At 39.2% G+C, this 20,751-nt stretch overlaps 1 protein-coding gene across 5 annotated transcripts; it reads right to left on the bottom strand.

Annotated features, from left to right (window-relative positions):
- Positions 1–3,356: 3,356 nt before the first annotated feature.
- On the bottom strand, positions 3,357–20,397 carry ikbkg (inhibitor of nuclear factor kappa B kinase regulatory subunit gamma). Of its 5 annotated transcripts, XM_040013861.1 has the most exons (17): positions 20,295–20,391; positions 20,034–20,080; positions 19,353–19,493; positions 15,115–15,389; positions 14,601–14,675; positions 14,385–14,486; positions 13,756–13,941; positions 12,818–12,879; positions 12,542–12,589; positions 11,855–11,957; positions 11,624–11,739; positions 11,368–11,520; positions 10,656–10,728; positions 10,405–10,539; positions 9,105–9,241; positions 8,866–8,942; positions 3,357–4,584 (listed from the first exon to the last, which is right to left on the bottom strand). In XM_040013861.1, exons 3-17 carry the CDS (start codon positions 19,489–19,491, stop codon positions 4,400–4,402), a joined length of 1,866 nt encoding a protein of 621 aa, XP_039869795.1. In that variant the 5' UTR covers positions 19,492–19,493; positions 20,034–20,080; positions 20,295–20,391; the 3' UTR covers positions 3,357–4,399. The 5 variants fall into 5 exon arrangements, with proteins under 5 accessions (XP_039869795.1, XP_039869794.1, XP_039869796.1 ...); XM_040013860.1 differs by having other exon boundaries at positions 20,034–20,397; XM_040013862.1 differs by lacking the exon at positions 12,542–12,589 and having other exon boundaries at positions 20,034–20,396.
- Positions 20,398–20,751: the final 354 nt, after the last annotated feature.

Below are 20,751 nucleotides of genomic sequence, written 5' to 3'. Positions count from 1 at the left end.
AAGCATAAATTCATTCATGAAGGGGAAATTACAGTGAGAACATGTGGAGGCTCTGTTAGATGGATAAAATAGTGAGTTCAGAGCACTGATGTGACATTATCCTGAAGGATTTAGTCATTCCCTACGGTTAAAGAAATTGCACTCATTAATCCATATTTATTATAAATAATCCTAATTACACATCTTGCTTCCTTGTTTGTGTCCTGTGTAACTAAAAATACATTCTATTTTAGTTTTATACATTGATCAATGACCTGCAGAATCTCCTTATCATATTAGGTATCCATAATTGTCACTTAAAGTCGAACTTTATGCTTTCTCCATCTTGAAAGTGATTACATCCTTGCATTACATACTTTAGGTTAATTTTTTTGCTGATAGGTTTCTAAAAAGAAACAGGCAGATTTAAAATATAACATGCAGCGTTCTATAGATGGATACATAAAAACACTTTATTTGTCACATTTATTATAAATGTATTTGAAAGTAGATTAAACACATCTGTGTCGGCCGTGGCTCATTAAAGTTCTTGTCTTTAAATGAACTTTGTCTTTGTGTGTTTCAGGTACTGAAATCTCAAAGACTGAATGAACCAGCATTGCAGCCATGGGTCATTGTGAGCATCACAGGGAAGGTTGCACCTGTATGACCTGCACCCATGTCGCTGCTCTTCTGTTTAAGTAGAAGCAACAGTGTTGATCCGTGTCACAGGGACTGTTACAGATGAACCTACATACTGGGTAATATGGCCAAGATATTGTCAGTGGTTGGCCATAAGATAGACCTCTACTCTTCAGCGGCCCAAAAAGGGCTCTGGATCAAAACAAAAACAGACCATCTTCAGTGACAGGTAAAAGAAGCCGTCCTCAAAAAAGAAAATTCCACCTGCTACTGTGGAGGAGTTGTCTCAAGTGATGGGAAAATATTTTTCCAAGCATAGTTCTGTTCTGAATAACCCATAATGTTGCATTTAGGGGGCTATATAAATGAATTGCATTTACTGAATATGTACTTACTAAGTAACACTGTTCAAAAGTTGAATAAAGAAACAAATAAATGTTTACTTTTTTTTTTTTTTTTTTTTTTTTTTTAAATTACAACCACTTTGTAAAACATCACATCAGTTACAATGTAGTATCCATGTCGTTTATAGTTTACAAATGACAAAATGTTCACATAAAATCATGACATTTAAATAATATCACCCACTACTAGCATTCTGTAATTTACTGTCTCTTTTTAAATGTATCACTATACAGCACAAGACTTTTAAGAGTATTTAACAAGAGCATTTTTTCCCTGGTTACCACACTGGGGCACATGTTCACCAAAACGCAGCAAACCTTTGCCATCTTATCCAGGAGGGTCACCTTTTCACCCTCACATGGAAGATGTAATCTGATTGGCATGGTGGTATGCAGCATGTAGTTTGAAGCAAAGATTCCGTAGTGCCCCATGTGTAGTGTTGGAAACCAGTTAGGATTTGTTTCATCCATTTCATAGGCTGGTTTGCTTGCAATAATGCCAAATAATTAGCAACTCTATAAATAGAAGGTAGTTCTGCAAAATCACTCATTATGTTTGTTCTAATTTGCTATGACCTCAGAGCGCATTGAAAATAAAACTAATAGGCTATAAAGAGTAATATGAACTTATTTAGAACTTACCAGAATGAAAATACTGTAGCACACCAACAGATATCTGGGGATGGTAGAGAACTGGATATCAGCTCGTCTCACAGCTGCTATGCAGGCTAGACGCCTTCTTTTGGTAACATCCGATACATAAGCTCCCTCATGATGCTTCCAGGTGAGGAAACAATGAAAAGAGAGCCCATTTTCAAGCTTATTTCCTTGCCGGTTGTGCAATTTAACATCACAACCGACCACACAGCAAGCATTTGTTTGGCCTGCTGATATGGCGCCTCGACCAAAAATCCTGGCTACGCCCCATCCGGTAAGATCACGCTCCAGAGCCCTATTACGGATCTAGAAAGAACACGCTGCATTTTTAACTCTGAGGGAGATGGAGAATGAGCCTATTTTCAAAAAAAGTGGAGTGTGTTCCTTTAATTACTATATTGTATATATTGTCAAAAATTAAAGTGAACATAGCAGTTGTTGTATCTTGTTTACTGTATCACTGAAAGATGATTTCAAAGTCAAGTTAATGCCACATTATAGTGAGATATTGTGTAATGTGAAATACTGTAAGCAAATGAACAAACAACCTAATTCTTGCTAAACCTTTGACTGTTTTGTTTGAATCCAACTGTTTTTTGCAGATGTACATAAGACATGTTGTTACTTTTATTATTATTATTATCATTATTGCACTAAATACATTTTAAATAAAGGATACTTTGATATACATTCTACCGTAAGGTTGGAAATGTATTTTCTTCACCCTAAAATATCTTTTGAAATGTATTTCAGTTTGAAAAAAAAAAATTTTCAATTTCAAAAATATATTTCTTTGAGCATCACAAATACAACATATATTTACCATATATTTGAAATATATTTTGGCCAGGAAAAATGTATTTTTTTTACCGTATTAAATTCCTTAACTACAGCCACATTAGCTCCACTACACTGTACGCCGGGCCGGATGTGGCCCGTGGGCCTTGACTTTGACACGTGTTGTAAACGGTTTCTTCATAGTTGCGAGAAAGCATTTACGATGATGCAAAACAAAGCCAAGGTGAGTCTAACGTGTGAAGCAATGGTGTGACTATGCCGAAATTGTGTCGAGGTTAAGAAACAATCAGAGCGGTTTCCACAGTGACATCTCATAATGCTGTTTTGTGAAAAAGAAAAAAAAAAAAATACACAAACTCTGCACAATTAAGGCCAATTATTACACCAGACTATCAATAACTTCGATCAGCATGTGTTTTGGGGAAATACCGGTACAAACAAGGAAGAAAAAACACCGAGGCTGTTCCCACATTGAGTGCTCGCTGATGGTAGTGTCCTTCAGAAAATTTTCAACAATACCATTTTCTCTCTGTTGACCTTCTTAAAGCTGTTTCAGTTGCTTAGTGATTGTTATGAAACACACAATAAATCCAGCTATAAAATAAAATATATTGAGAATGGACCGATATGTCTATTGTGTCAAGTGTTTAGCTGTTTTGGGGCTCAGTGAGCTTTATTTTTAGCGAGCCTTGCCAACAGCCTGGGAAAACACCCTTAAAAAAAAAAATCAGAATCCTTGCGCCTGACCTGCCTTGAAACAGCAGGTGAGCCACCAAACCCTTACTTATGTCACATGACATACGTGTTTGAACCCCACTCTGGAGCAGTGTTTCTAAACGAAACATCAATTCCATATCTATATAAAAACATATAAAGTCAAATGAATAACTGATTTATTTTGTAAATCTCCAACAGTTTGATGCATTTTTTCCACAAATGTTTCTATACTTAGTTAAAATCCACACAAACTGTGAAGAAATCTTACATTCAGATAGATAAATAGGTGCAACAGGTAAAGCTAAGACAGAAGAAGGGTCACAAAAGGGCTGTTGGGTTAAGGACTGGGTTTAGCATGAGGTGCAGTCAGTCATGTACACAGGCACAGAACACAGAGAATGGTTACTTTTTTCCTCCAACAAGAGTAAATCCATCTCTAATACATCATAATACATGTTCTGAGGTAATGCAGACAGCTACGTTTACAACCATAACATATCTGATTTTCTTTTTAAGCTCAATATGTTATTCACATGATCATGTGTATAACATCTGGATTGTCACTTCTTTTTTTTCTTCTAAACTTATCATCACCTTAGGTCTAATAATTACTGATCTTTTGGACTGATGCAATTACAAGTATACACATTTACTTCACAGCATGTAGTGTGCTCCTCTGTCATCACTACAGCATTGAAGCAAAGAAGCAAGGAAATGGGGGATAGAGGACCATGTGAATCTAATCACTGAATCTAAAAAATACTGATGAAAATGTGCATCAAAGTGCTGTCTCAGAGGAAAGTAAGCATAGGAGGGGAAACATAAGAACAGAAATGATTATAATGATTGTGGAAAGGGAAAAACTACAGCAGAGACTGGATCCACACTAGAGCTACAGGGAAATATCATGCTGATTTTCTTGCTTTTCTTTCACTTGTTCAAACTGTCATCAGATTGCCTTGGCATGAACTGTCTCAATTCCAGCATACTGAACTGTTCAACAGAAAGATCCAGAATTTGTGTTCAGGTTTGTGGATGTGTGTTTGTTTGAGAGAGAAAGCGAGTGTAAGGTGCAACTATCCAAACATGTTTTTCCAGCGGGCACCCAGAAATGGGAGAAGACACACTGAATCTAAACAGACTATACATACTGCATATCTATGTATGTTGTTGTCATGGTGTGCAGGGCAATAATGATTATGTTACTGTATACAGTCCATTACATGTATCTGCAGTGTGTCCATATCTGGAGCCAGGTACTGGCACTTAGGACAACATAAATCTGGCAGCTCCTCAGTTCCGACTGGACCTTGATCACCAACTGGTCCCAATCCCGGAGTACGGAATGAGGGAGCAGGGGGCACCGTGTTGAAAGGGGGGAACACACCTAAGGCCGAGAGAAAGAAAACCTTTAAAAGAGAAACCACGTTTTACATTTCCTCAGTACATGGTGGTGGTAAAAGGTAGATTTACTCAAGTACGTATACACTGATCTTGACTTGAAAAACTAGACTGTCTATTGTTATCAACAGGACGATTTTAATTCAGTATAGTTCTGTTGTTTCTCTGGTAATAATAATAATAATAATAATGGATTGCATTTATACAGCGCTTTGAGGGCCCCGAAAAGCGCTTTACAATTCCACTATTCATTCACTCTCACATTCACACACTGGTGGAGGCAAGCTACAGTTGTAGCTAGGGATGCACCGATACCACTTTTTTGGAAACGAATACGAGTACTTGCATTTCAGTACTCGCCGATACCGAGTACTAAATAAAAACATGATTTAAATTTGCAGGTAACAGCTTTAGTCCTATAATTTAACAAAAAACAAACAAACAAGGGACTAGTTTGGAATTAAGAACATTTATTTAATGTTGTATGCAACATATTACAGAATAAATAATTATTAAAAAAAAAACAAAATTTAATTTTAAATTTGTTCATCTGTTTCTCTGTTTAAAAGTGTCACTAGCACAGTCACAGCTGGGATGACATCAGAGGCTAGTCCGTCGTAGCTGCTCACTTTTTTAGTTAGTTCCTCAAAGGGGGCGAGGATGGCAACAGTCGTCTCCATAAGAGCCCATTGGTGAGCGGTGAGATAGTCAGGGAGTTCGTGCTCGGACACATACACGCCCAGCACTCGCTTTTGCTCAATCAGGGACTGGAGCATGTAATACGTGCTGTTCCAGTGCGTCTGTACGTCCTGCTGCAGTCTCTTTATTGGCTGGTTGAGCTGTCCCTGAATGTCCTCGAGGCGGGAGTAGGCTAAGGCGGAATGTTTAAAATGCCCAACTATTTTCCGTCCCACTGCTATAGCATCAGCTATGCTCCTCTATGCTAATAAGCGTGGGTAAATAAGCGTGGGTAAACTCTTTGTACTCGTTGTTGTGTTGGGATTTTAGGTGCTTGATTAAATTGCTTGTGTTAAATGCGCTACCTTTAGAGCCTCCTCTGGACAATTTCGCTGAGCACAATTTGCAGTCCGCCTTTGTTTTCGCGTCTTCGTTCACTTTGAAATAGTTCCACACAGCTGATATGTCTCGCCTCGCTTTCTCCCAGCTCTGAGCTGCAGCCGGGGCCTGGGGGCGGGCACTCGGCGCCTGTGATTAACCCCTTACATGCCGCTCAAACATAGACAGGTCTCAGACCGTGGTATCGGTCCTCGGTATCGGGGGACTTTTAACGAATACGAGTACTTTAGAAAATGTTGTATCGAGGCCGATACCCGATACCGGTATCGGTGCATCCCTAGTTGTAGCCACAGCTGCCCTGGGGCAGACTGACAGAAGTGAGGCTGCCATATCGCTTCTGCAGCGAGGCTGCCATATCGCGCCATCGGCCCCTCTGGCCATCACCAGTAGGCGGTAGGGTAAAGTGTCTTGCCCAAGGACACAACGACTGTCCGAGCCGGGGCTCGAACCGGCAACCTTCCGATTACAAGACGAACTGCCAACTCGCCACGTGTAAGCAGCAGTGCACCAGTGTCCAGAAGGAAGGCTACCATAACATGAAGGAATTTAACAACAAGAGCTGAGCGGTATTTTGCACTTGCTGCTTCATCACCTTTTCTATACCTGTGAGTAAACCGCAAACAGCTGTCAAATTAGTACAATGCTTTCCATGTCATCTCTCTCCCTCTCTCATTATGTTCTGACTGATTAAATCAATACTTGTTGGGAAGAGGCTTTTGCACTGACAGTAATATAGCCAGTTGTAATCAGCTCCATTAATCAAGTTGACACATGCAAGCAGGTACTCAGCCAGTAGCAGTATGCAGTAAAGACTTTCACACGATTTTGAATTAAGGCTACATCCACACTAATGGATGGATCCATGAATCGTTTTCAAACGAAAATGCATTGTTTTCTCTCCGTTTTGGCCTCCCGTCCACACCGAGACGGCATTTTCCCCGAAAGAAAGCGCAGCGTTTTCAAAACGCTCTCGAAAACGCGTACATTTGAAGATGGTGCTTTCGCATCGCAGTGTGGACAGCGAAAACGGAGATTTTTAAAAACAATGACACATGTTAGTCATATGATGCAGTCATGTGACCAATTAAACAAAGATAGCGGAGGGCATTATACAGCAGTTGTTTTGTTTGCTCTCAATTTTGACAGCCCTATTAAAGATTAATATCAGTTTGTACATGCTTCAGATAGCTTTTCTTCAAATTCTTTAATTCTCACTCGCTTTTGCAACTTTGTACTTTTGTGTTACTCGCAGCACAACTCCACCTCATTGTTAGTCCATTTAAAAAAAACTTGGTGCTTTTCCTCGACATTTTTCCACCAGTGTGGACGTAGCCTAAGAAAAGCAAAACAGTTAATGGCAAAAATAGTTTGTAAATTCTTACTGTTTTTAACTTGTATTATGTTTTTTACTTGTATTGCTATGTATTAGGGCTGCACAATTAATCGTTAGAAAATCGCGATCTCAATTCATACTTATGTGCAATCTCATTTCGAAATGACAACGATTTAAAAAAAAAAGAAAAAGAAAAAAAGATGACGATTGTACGCATTTTGATCCGGGACATATGCTGCATGAAAACAAGCGCTCACTCTTCCTGCTCAACAAATGACAAGGGCGGAGGCTTATACCACGTGATACAGAAGTCAGCTGGCAGGGAAAAAACAACGGAGAGCACGTGAGAGATGACGAAGCTGTAAAGGCCAAGAAAGTGACTGGAGAAAATCTGTCCCGGTCAACCACCCAAACATCAATATCAGGAACCTTATACAGCGCTTCCCTATACCCGTCGAACTCCCGCAGGCACAAAGAAATTACGGAAGCTATCACTTATCACCTGACCAAAGATATGGCTCCCATCAACACTGTTCAAAACGAGGGACTTAGGAAAATGATCAACATCCTAAACAAACGCTACACAGTGCCGTCCCGCAACTATTTTAAAAATGTTGCACTACCTGCTCTATACACGCAGTGTCGAGCAACGGTGGAGACGGAATTACAAGCAGTACAACATTTTGCGGCAACGACAAAATGTGAGACATTTATTGTTTTTATGTTTATTTGTTGTTTTTATGTTCAGTCTCAACTGTTACGAAGTTGATGTGCAGTTAATAAGTGCAATAAATATTTATATTGGAAAAGAAAATCATGAGAAAATCGTGATCTCAATTCTAAGCAAAAAAATCGTGATTCTCATTTTATGCAAAATCGTGCAGCCCTACTATGTATCACTTTTATTTATCTTTTTAGTTTCAAATAGTTGTACGGCACTTTGTTTGAAAGCGCTTTATAAATAAAGTTATTATTATTATAATTACTATTAAAAGTACACTGTAAGAATAACATCCACAAATACCCGTGCTAATATTTAGGCAAAAAAGTAGGATCGCTAATTTGAAAAGTATTTTCCTTTTTCACTGTTGCATTTATTTACAACATATACGTAGTTAGATCCAAATGGTTTTGGACAATGACACATTTTAGCCATTTATCCTCTGTACACCACCACAGTGGATTTAAATCAAATAATCAAGATGCAATTGAAGTGCAGACCTAAAAAAAAAAAAGTATTACAATACATGTTTAGGATTTACAAATTTTTTTTTACATAATCCTCCATTTTAAGAGGCTCATAATTAGTTGGACTGACAAGCATTTCATGGCCAGCAAAATGAGTTCTAAAGTGTATAATAATTTACACTCTGCTTTAATTCAGCCTAATGCCACAAAACTGATCAGATAACGTTTCAATGTACAAATGGAGAATGACCCAAACCATACTGGAAAAGCAACCCGAACGTTTCTGAAGGCAAAGAAATGGGATATATTCTTCAATGGTCAAGTCAGTGACCTGATTTCAAACCAATAGCACATGCTCTTTAGTGACTGCATAAAAGGAAACTGACGGTGGTCAAGCAAAACTAGACATTCAACAGACATCGTCATAAGATACGGGCACTTCCAAAGAGCGTTACTATTTCTTTGAATCTTATGAACAAAACATTGAATCTACTAATGAATAAAATAATTGTTAAAAACTTTAACAAATTAATAGTTTTTAAATTGCAGCCCTATATGTGAATAAATTAAAAAAGAAAATAAATTCCAAAAAACACACAGCATGAAATTTTCTCTATTTCAGTAGTGAAAGTAGAGCTTCATGAGAATAAAACTATCATGATTCTGTACCTTGTGGGGGGGGGATGAGTGTGGGCCGTGCAGAGAAGTCATCCAGGTGTCTCATCTTCATTTGTTCCATACGTGCACTGAAACAGAAGGGAGCATTGAAAAGTTCTATGTTAAATCTCATCTTATTAACTGTACATGCAGATGAAACACACATAATGAAGCATAAACACATCCACATACCCAAACTGATGACACAAATAATTATTATAATTTGCAATGTCTTGGTTTTTGGTTTTTACCGTGCGGTAGCTTCCTGTTTAAGCCTCTCATTCTCAGCCAAGGCCTGATTCAGTTGCTCCTGCAGCTCCTCCTTTTTCTGGTTTAACTTCTCTCTGGCTTCTCGCTCAGCAAGGAAATCTGCCTTGTAGATCTCAGCCTGGGTGAGAGAGACATGTGAGGTCATTTTTCATGCAGTAATTTGGGTTCATTTCAATAAACTGGCATTACATACATGTTAAAATGTCGGCGTGGCTGATAAAGACTGAAGTTCAAATGTGTGCTGTCATCATTATAAGAATACTGAGGTTCTCTCTACTCTTTCCAGGCCAGCTGCTGAAGTCACCTTAGTTTGTGGTGGTTTGAAACAATTATTAGCACTTTAGATTTTCCAGAGTGATTCAAAGGACTCCAATGAGAGGAAAGAATCTGAGGGACCAGTTCACCTTGGCTGGGATAGTGTGGAGGGCACTCAAGGGAGAGCATCTGGTGGTCAGGCCTATGGAACCTATGTGTTACACTACTCAGCATTCCTGAAAATGTCTATACCAGGTATATGTAGGGGTTAGGAAAGTCCATCCATTAGTCGAATTTAGGATTCAGAGGGAACAATGTGGTTTTAGTTCTGGTTGTGGAATGCTGAACGAGCCCCTTACCCTCTCACAGATATTCAAGTGTGCATTTATTCTACATGTACTTTGTGCGTGTGGAGAGGGCATTTTTCCATTGAAAGATACGGAAGAAGGTCATTTGGTCCCTGTGCACCTGCAGTGAGAGTTTCATCCACATTTCAGGCAATGAGCTGAACACAATCCCAGCAGAGTTGGTCTCCACCACGACTGTCCTCAACACCATTTATATTCATAATTTTTATGGACAGAATTTCTAGACAAGAGCTAAGTTGCACCGGTGGCTCTCAAACAGTCTTTGTGTCAGATTCAAGATGCTGCGACTAGCATTTGAGCATTTTTGCTCCACATTGATTACATCCCACTTGGGTCGTGACAATGAGATTCACTACACCACTATCGTGGACTAAAGAAATCATATCTCTAATATCTCCCAATTTATAGAAATTTTCAAAAAGTAATGCAATCATTTTTTATTTATTTAAAGTTACAGTGTGTAAAATCTCACCACTAGATGTCAGTAGACTGCAAATTGAGTTCTATGCATAAACTTAGCTACATTGGCCGCTGTTCATCTGTAGACTGTCAGTCCGCTGTTTACTTCAACTGTCAATATGTGTCCATAGTCACTGTCATCTACCAGACCTGTCAAGTGACCACTTTATAAGTCAGCTCAACAGCTAAGAAGGAATACCTGTGCAGTAAGGACAGGAATTGTTTCCAGGGAGCCTTTCTGTTGCTCCACCTCTTCCTTCAGTTTATCAATCAGGTCCTGCTTCAGGGCCAGCGCTCGCTCAGCCTCCTCCAGTCGGCTGCACAGATCTCCACCCTGGAATGCATAAACACAGATTCATGTTTGGACTTGACCCCCAAGGTATTCCAAAACTAATGAGTGTAAAAACCTTTTTTAATTTAATGTTTGTTTGGTTGGGTTTTTATTTTTACCTCATTCTTCAGTTTAGAATCATAGTCTCTAAAGAGACATGTGTATGCATGCTGTAGCTGTGTCAGTTTTTTCCTGAGGAAATAAAGTGCAATATATTGGTAAACGTTCAATAAACCAAAAGGAGGAATAACCAAAGAGACTGTTAACAACACAGAGCTATTACCAATCAGTCTGTCTGGCTAGTGATCTATCACAGTTCACAGGTATTGCCCATAAAATCACAAATATGACTTTGACCACAATTTGGGTTAAAACCCATTAGGTTATCATTGTGTATAATTACCAGTGTAATGCATCAATAGTGTAATGCAATGATCGGGGAACATTCTTAATTTTGTTGTACCTGTGACAATGACAATAAAGTTTCTGATTTTGATTCTGATTCTAATATAGAACCACTTTTTTGCACAAAAGATTAAATAGTAAAGTAATTATTCAGGGTCATCACAAGCTACTGTACCCTTAAGTCCTAAGCTCGGATAAAATGGGAGGCTTGTGTCAGGAAGGGCATCCGATGTAAAAACTGTGCCAAATCAAACATACATATCCGTTCACTCTGGTGGCCCCTTGTTAAATAAGGGAGCAGTTAAAAGCTTCTACATTTTTTTAATGCATCTTCGTCCATTCAAATAAATCTTTCTAAATAGCACAACAGTGCAGAAACATATGAATCATGTTGGCTTCTTCTATCTGTACGCGTCTTGGACTCACTTCTCCTCAGTGACAACATGTCTCTCTGACTTCAGGGCCTGCTCCAGGCTCTGGGTTTGCAGCAGCAGCTTGTCCATGGCTACATGATGCTGTTTCTTCTGCTGTTCAAGCTCCCGCTCTGCCACCTGCAGGGCCTTTATTTTACTGCTTAATCTGCACACAGGCAAAAAAAAAAAAAAACACATGAGCACACCTAAAGGGTGAACTAAGACATAATTCTGTGTATGGATCTATTGCAGGTGATGTAACAACTTACTTGTCTTCCAGGAGTACGCGTTCATGCTCACTTTTGTCCAACCAGCTTTGTCTTTCCTGTAGTTCTCCTAGCAGGGAAGTTGCCTGAGCTTTCAGGGCCTCGCAGTCCTTGGCCAGCTACAAAAACACAAACAAGCTTTTTTGCACTCCGCTTGCTAGAATTAAAAGTATAGGAGGTAGAAGATTTTTTTATGCTTTCAGAGTAAAAATGACAGCTAGTCACATGTGATACCTGGGCACAGTCCTTGTCCTTCTGTTTGAGCAGAGCTTCAGTTCTGTCCCTCTGAGCTGAGCTCTTCTGCAGGTAATCAAGCTTCTCCTCCAGCTCCCGATACCTACAAAATAAAAATCACTTGTAACAGGCAGTGACAGTGACAAATATTGAAAAATAAATAAATATAGGAATGCCCTTTTTAAATTACTGTCTAATACAAACAGACAGCATGTATATACAATATACTGCATATCATTATATATTAGATGCAAAGAGCTGATCTTTTCTATAAAAGCACAATTTGAAAGACCGGTTGATTTGACATAAAAACAAATTAATTTAAAGTAGTAAGAAAATCTGAATATTGTACTTGTACATTACTGGATTAAACATTTATAGGATGTCTTTTAATAACTTTTGGAAATCATGAATGAGATAAAATACTAGATGACACTGGACAAATCATTGCTGTTGTGTTACAACATTATTGTGTTATTGGTCTGTGAGCTGAAGTTTGGCAGCTCTAATAAAATAAATGAAATAAAAACAAATACATTTCCTAAAACAAACAAACAAGGAAAACAGGCTTTTTTCAGAATAAGAGACACACAGGTAGACCTCCTGCAGTGATGGAGAAGACAGCAGAGCAGGAAGCAGACGTGCAAACAGTGAGAAAGACAAAGCCACACAGAACTGCGGGCTCACCTGCCCTGTGTGGCCTGAAGTTGCTCTGTGAGCTTAGCCAGGCTAGAGCTGGGAAAAGGGAACAGAAAGAGAGGAAGGAGAAGGAAGACAGCATCTCAAACGTGAGGCTTTTGTTGTTTTAAGCAATCAAAAAGCATGCTGGTGTCATTTTCCAAAAGAGAGCAATTCTCTGCAGATATTCTGTATCATTAAACAGAACTGTGTTAAAGGTTTAGCAGAAAGTAAAGTTAGTGCTGTTAGTTTCCAACAGTGTGCTTAAGTGAAAATGCTTCATACCAGTCGGACGAGTGCTGTGCCTCAGAGCGCTGCTGGACAACCTCCTCAGTAACACTGTTCGTCTGTAAAACAGTCATACAAGTTTTTCCACGTCACAGACGACAAAACAGATTGTGTTTATCATCACGTCATCTCTTTTGTAATTTGCAAGCAGTGAAAGGTCACATCTACCAGTGACATGCAAAATGCAACAGAGGAAAACAAGCCATTACTTTGTGAGGAGATTTCTTCTGATAACATTTTTATCCTTTTTTAAATCTTCTTTATTCATGTTTTCAAATGTTATTATTAACTGTAGTGCTAATTGCTATTTAACATTTATGCAAAGAACACACAAGGAGGCTGAAAGCCACCAGGTGGAACTGAGACATGAATCTTCAACGTAACCTAAACAGTGTTGTTCTGTCATGGCTTTAGGAAGGCCACTCAGAATTATTTTATTATTTTTGATGTGATTAGTTTTTATTTACCATGAAGCTGATTTGTCTGACTACCAATCCAAAACCTGAAACACCTCAATCATATTTCAAATATGATTACATGCAGCAGCATCCGTGAGCGAAATGATAGAGGTCAGCACATTTAGCTACACGGTACAGTAACATTACCGATAAATCATTGCTAATATCTGGTATTTATATTATTAATTAATATTTTTACCGATTTTACTTATTATTGTATTTGTGATTTCATATTAACTTTTACCTTAACATGTCAGCTAACTTCTATATTATCTACAGTAGCATCTGGGTGTTACATTCAAGGCCAAGCGGCAGTTCATGCTATACAAATCTGGAAAGTTATGCGACAGAAACAGAACATTCACACATTGTTTTGCTAGTAAATGTTCCCTTTACGCCTGCCAGGATCATCTACATTGCTACCTTACCATAGTGACTCATCTGAAAGACTTTTATGTGCCTGGATATCAACGTTACCTGTGCCTGGGCCAGTTTACCCCGGAGCTGGTCTATGCAGTGAAGCATTCGCTCCTTCTCTTTCTCTCCCTCGTCCCTCTGCTTCTCTAGCTCCTCATTTTTCCTTCTCAGCTCTCGCATCCCTTCCTCCAGTTTCTCTTTGTGGCTCTTCAGCAGCTGCAGGAACTCGTTTGCACCTTCCACAGGCTCCAGAGAAAAACATGGAAGTGGCATAGAGATGGGTTAAATAGATGAACATACAGAGAAGAATGAGAAAAATGGATCGTGTTCGTTGTGGGCTTCAGCACTGAAACTACACCGAAACATCCAACACCATGTGGATAAGGAGAAAAGGAGAGGTTGTGATTGGGATAAACTGTGTTACTGTCTTTTCCAAATTTTATTTGAGTGTTGTCCAAAAAACCCCCACGTTTGACCTCAAAATTTATGCTGCTGAATGTAAAACACAGTCCAACACACTTCAGTTGCTGCCAATGTCATTTTAGTCACATTTTCTATTAGTTACAATTTTTGACCTCAGCCACTGTTTGTAGATTAGGTGAGGAAAGCTCAAACTGGATGTGTGAGGGCTGCAGGTGCAGCGTTAGAGATCTGACTGGTAGAATTAGGATGGGAGTGACCGGGCTCACCTGGCTATTGTCATTGCCCATTATATCTCCCAGTTCATCTGAAAATGATATGGGGGGAGAGGATTGTGCGCAACTCAATGAGCTATGCACACTTGTGTTATCCTAGACACACAGACACACTGATTAGATGAAAAATATGAGCAGAAAAAAAACAGAGTTTGACTGACCATGACAGCACATGAACATGAGCCACAAACACACACACAAACATCTTACCAGGCTGCGAGGCGGTGATGTCTGTGTGCATTGTTCTGTATCTTCGACTCTCTTCTTTTCTCGCTGATCTAGAGTCTGAGAGACATAATGGAAAAGATTAAAAGTCCATTTCTCACCTTTCCCATGATATATATGGAGGCTCGTATTAAACAGGATTAAAAAATTAAAAAAAAGAAGACCTTTTTTAAAATCTTTGCTCTGTATGTTGTCATATGAGCAGATATCCCTAATATGTTAATCTCTGGCTATTATACAAAAAAAACCCCACCCACCTATTACCCAAGCATTTCGTTACTGAGGAACAGCCAATCAAAAGAAAGCTAGCTTAAAGGGGGGATGAGCTAAAACAGTTTGTTTCTGTACTGAGGGGCCACACAAAGACCTATGTGAGTAAGGATTGCCTTATATACATCTACAGGACACACAGATTTGGTGCATGTCTGCTTGCCTTTGTAAATTTGAAAGTAGGTAAATGGAAACATGACTAATAATTATCAATTTCTAGCTAGCCAACCTGTGGTCCGTCCACTGGTCCATTCCTGGCTGTCCGTAGCTGCGGGTTTTCAGTCTGGCTGGAGCTGCAGCAGTGATTAGACGAGGTGTTGGAGGAGCCAGGTCCGTTCACCATGCTCTGTAAGGAGTGGTTCTCCTGGGCCAGCCTCTCCACCAGGGACCTTGCTTCTTGGAAGCGACAGCTGAGAAACTCTCGTTCCTCTTTTGTCCTTCGTTGCCATCCCTCCATCTCCTCACAGCGCTGACGCAAGGCCAGGTTGCTCCGCCGCAGCGCCTCTGTGGGAACAGAATGAGGTGGTAAAAGGAGATGGGGGAGACTAATATATACTAAATACAGTCATGTGAAAAAGAATCATTTCACAGGCTCTGCAAAGTCCTGTAAAAGACAAATCTGTGAAACTGTGATTCAGTAGCTTGCAGAAATACCTGTACCTGACTATCAGTCTCTCACACGATTGTGGAGGATATTTCACTGATTCCTCTTTGCTCCACTTCACTTAGTTGTACACTTGTTTAAGCACAGCTCTCTTGTAGTCCTAACACATCATTTCAGGCAGGCTGATGTCTGGACTTTCGGCCACTGCAACACTTTGATTCTTCTGAGGTTTTTTAGTGTAGATTTGGCGATGTGGTTGAGATCACTGTCCCATTGTTGCATGACCCCACTTTACGCTAAGCTTTAGCTGTCAGATAGAGAGCCTCAGCTTTGACTCTATAATACTTTCACCAAATGTGCCACTGTGCATTATAACCAAACACAATCTCCACTTTGCTCTCATCTATCCAAAGACATTGTTTCAGAGTTCCTGTGATTTGTTCAGAGGCAACTTTGCAAAGCTAAGCTATGCTCCCATCTTTTTTTTAGCAAGAGGAAGTTTTCTCCTGGGAACCATTCCAGTACAGCCATACTCCTTTAGTCCTTTTCTAATTGTCAATCCATGAATTTAAACATGCTAATTGAAGCCGGTGGAGTCTGAGAAGTAGTTTTCAGGGTTTTTATAATCTCCCTTAGCATTGCATGCACTGACCTTGGGGTAAATTTGATAGGACACTCCTGTGTTAACATGCACCTGAAAACCAGCAACCTTAAATTTTTTTAGAAATGGTCGCACCTGCTGTAAGGGTGTACTTTCTGTATAAAGGTGTGTGAAAATTATGCTTTTCACACGACTGCGTGTTAATGATATTACTGAGTAACTGAATTAGTTTGCTGATGGTTTCCTTGAATTAATGTTAATAAATATAATTTGCTTAACTGAAACACTGTTCCACTGACACATCAAATCTAATTATACTTTTACAAACTCTTGCTCAGTTCTTGGAAATGCACTCAGATATGACTTTTATTTTTATGACACCCTTTCCTAACTGACTAACAACAATAGCTGATGTCAACATGAGCATAGAGTTTAAATAATGACACAGACTCAGTTTGCTGACTCTTTCCTCGCCTTCCTGTTACGCTACTGTGTCTATTAGTCATGTTTACCATTATACAAATGTTGACAAAATAAATGTTCAACTTTATTAGCAGTAAAAACATTTCTCAGTTGAATTAATTTACATGAGCTGCAGCATATAAAGGTTAACGCCAACTAATGCTAGTTAACTTCACATAGAGTTTGCTGTATAACTGAATATAGAAATCTTCCTCTTTACACTCTATAAACTCAGCAGTGAATGACTGAAAATACTTTGTTTAAATGTTCCTTTGAAACAGTAATGTGTACTCAGTAAACACACCACATTACTTACATTAATAAAGTATTTTTTTGTGCACTTATCTTGAGAGAGAAAGCATACCGAGCATACCATACTATATACTGGACACAGTTAAAGTGCTGTGACTCACAAGGTGTGTAAAGTAAAGTAAAATTTTACTTATATAGCACCTTTCAAGATAAAAATCTCAAAGTGCTTCACATAAGCTAAAACATAAAAATAAAAATCAACCAAAAGCAGGTTTAAAAAGATGAGTTTTTAGCTGTATTTTTAAAAGCGACTACTGAGTCCACAGATCTCAGGCTCAAAGGGAGAGAGTTCCACAGTCTGGGGGCCACAGTTACAAAAGCTTTGTCGCCTTTTGTTTTCAGCCTTGTGTTTTGGACAACCAGCAAGCCCTGGTCACGTGACCTCAGGGACCTGCTGGGAATGTATGGATGTAAAAGTTCACTTATATATGTTGGTGCTTGTCCATGCAGAGCCCTGAAAGTCAAGGTCAAAACCTTAAAGTGGATTCTGAATTTAAGAGGGAGCCAGTGCAGCTGAATCAGCAGGGGTGTGACATGGGAGTAGTTGGAGGACTTGGTCAGAAGCTTTGCAGCAGCGTTCTGAACAACTTGCAGATGCTCCAAAGAGGCTTTACATAAACAAGTAAACAAAGAATTACAATAATCCAAACGAGATTAAACAAATGCATGAATGACAATTTCTAATTCGGAGCGCGATACAATGGGACTCATCTTAGCAATGTTTCTCAAGTGATAAAAACAGGAGCGGACCAGAGCTTTAAAATGAGTGTCCAAAGTCAGAGCTGAGTCAATAGTAACACCAAGGTTCCTGGTAGAAGGTTTGGCAAATGTAGCAAGTGGACCCAAGTTTTCCATAACACTAGGAACAAATGTTTTAGGAGCATAAACAAGGACTTCAGTCTTCTCCTCATTTAGTTGAAGAAAGTTTCTAGCCATCCAACCTCTAATGGAGTCTATGCACTTATGCAAAATCTGTAGCTTGGAAACATCATGGGGCTTAAAGGAGATATATAACTGAATATCATCTGCATAGCAGTGATACGAAATGTCCTTAAAAGTGCTCAATAAGTGCTGAAGAGGAGCCCCTGATATACCCACCCAGTGTCTCAGCCTATCTAGCAGAATATGATGGTCCACAGTATCAAAGGCAGAGGTCAGGTCCAACATCAACAAAACGGAGCATTCTCCTGCATCACATCTCATCAAAATGTCGTTGGAGACTCTAAGAAGTGTAGTTTCAGTAGAGTGAGATCTACGAAAGCCATATTGGAATTAATCCAGAATGCTGTATTCATCTAGAACAGCTATAAGCTGCTTAGCCACAACCTTTTCTAAAATCTTAGCAATGAACGGTAATTTTGAAATTGGTCTGTAGCGTCAAGCTTAGGTTTTTTTTAACAGTGGGTGAATAACAGCATTCTTACAATAAACAGGTACCTGACCGGAAATCAGTGAGGTATTGATAATTGTAAGCACACAGTGACCGATAGACTGAAAGACATTTTTAAACAAAGATCCATGTAAAATATCAAGAGAGCAGGAGGATGCTCTCATTGAATCAATGCCTCCATGTTTCTGCTGATCTAGCTTATGTTTTTCTGTCTGTATTTGTGGTGTAGGTAAAGGGGGATCCTGCTGCTTTGTGAGGCATCTGTTGTAGTCAAAACACTTGCAAACAGGTGTGAAGAATTGTTCAACTTCATTCCATGCATCATTAGGTCTCCATAAATGCTTACTAATTTGTAAATGTGAATAAAGGAATTTGTATCTTAAGTAACATGTGCTTGCAAACTGAGACCTGGAATTGAGTATACAAGTGTGTAAATGACCTATAGTTAGAGACAAGCGTTCCCACAGATATTTACATCTACAGCGGCACAAGTATATCTGTAACTCATGACCTTTCTATTTTTCAGCCATTAATATCTCCGTACACATCTGTAGATTTCATTACACTAGGAAATCTGAAAATAGATTGAGGTTTTTAACAAATGTACAAATCGGACGTCTTTTCCTGTTAAATGCCTCACCAACATCATCAGATACTTGCTCATAGGGGATTGTCTGCTCTTTGGGGTTTTCCCTCTATTTTGCTGTAGGGTCTTCACCTTACCATACAAATGTGACTAACACCAGAGACATTGTAAGAATGAGATGTGACACTTTAAGAGCAAAGATGCTGATAGAAACAGAACTTCTAGGGGGAAAAAAGCTTTTTAAAACTTCATCCTGGAGCAAAGTCTGTAACCTTTGAAAGTATTTGTTATCTCTGCATACAGTTTGTATATCCCAGTGACCACTGAATCCAAGAGTTAATGTAGATAAATGCTTTAAAATAATGAACCACACAAATATGCTTCTAATATGACTTTTAAAGGACAAGATTTTCTTCTTTCTTTCTTCTTCTTTCTGCATCTGCTGTTTGAGCTCATCACTCAGTGCAGCGATATTCTTTTAAGAGATCTTTTTTTAGTCTGAACACGCTTACCTCTAAGCTGCTGGTTGTCACTCAACAATCTGGTCACCACTTCATTGGCTGCAAGCTCTGGTGGGACCCTGAGGGTCCCTCCACTCTCTTCTCCGGACATCTCCCACTGCATGGGGCCATCGGGTTGTGGCTGCACCATCACTGCAGAAACGCATCAACATTACATCACATATAAGCACATTTCTTGTTTAACTAAACCGTTATTAATGTTGAACATCAATATGCCGATGACCTCCCCGGCATTCTTCATCACATGACACATGGCAGACCAGGCCTCAGCGCCCTTTAGGCGGCCCAGGCTGTAAACTTTCATTTTCACTTTAATGCAACGTCTAAATCCAAGTCCAGCATGTGTGTGAAATGGGTATCTGACCTGATGATAGACTTCACGAGTCAAAGATAAAATGTAAGTGATTTTTGAGCTCACGTACAGGAATGGAGGAAAACATTACGTCATCCGCATTACCGAGACTCGACACAAATGTAGATTAATTAAAGTATAAACGCCAGTCGTCAATTTTAGCCAAAAGCACCAGATCGCCCCAGCTGTGTTATAGGTAACGTTATAAACATCTTATTTTCTCCCCAACTAAACAAACAGGGTCAAACATGACTCCCGTACTAATTCTAAGCCCATCTGGCAGGTAATGTAGCTGCATTACTATGTGAAACTTCACTTACCTAATCTTCTTTTTCACTCCAGTCGCGTAGAGTATCAGACAACACAGCTGTCAGTCACATACAAACTGTTAGTAAGGGTATTTAACGCAATTAAACCAGCGTCGGGGAGCTGGGAGCTGGCGCTAAACAGCTAGCGACTTAGCTAATGAGCTAGCTAGGATAACAAACCAAAAAGACAACAAAGTAAACTTAGGCACTTGTTGACTGACATTAAACTAGAACTACATTAACGAGCTGTCTGTCTTCAGAAAGATATTGTACCTGGTTTGTAATATTATTCCAACGGACTGAACGTGTTTGACATGGGCTGAGCTATCTGTTAAAGCTGAAGCGAGTGTTGTTCGCGCAGGAAATGAGAGGGAAAATTTCACCCTGAGCTGAGTCTCTCAGGCTAACCCCTAAGTCTTGCTAGTTTGAAACGTTTCACATCCCATTATTTATTAGAATTAATAGAATATCTTCTGAAACTCAATTCAAATGGTGACCCATTTTAACTGAAACGGATTGCCCATTATATCTAAAACATTAACATAAACTGGGCTGTTAACTAAAACAAAAATGTGGTTTATTTTACAAAATGTCAGCATTTTATCTGACAGGAACCATCATGACATGGAGTAATTTAGAGTAATTTAGAGTAATTCATTATCCTTTTTATAATTGATTTATTGGCTTGCATGCTAAAATTGAATGTGTCAGGTCAGTCACGCAGTTTTCT

Source organism: Simochromis diagramma, unplaced genomic scaffold (assembly GCF_900408965.1).
Source record: "Simochromis diagramma unplaced genomic scaffold, fSimDia1.1 OVJJ01000705.1, whole genome shotgun sequence".
Taxonomy (NCBI): domain Eukaryota; kingdom Metazoa; phylum Chordata; class Actinopteri; order Cichliformes; family Cichlidae; genus Simochromis; species Simochromis diagramma.
The sequence above is the reverse complement of the archived record's forward strand: the minus strand, read 5'-3'. Positions and strand labels throughout refer to the sequence as shown.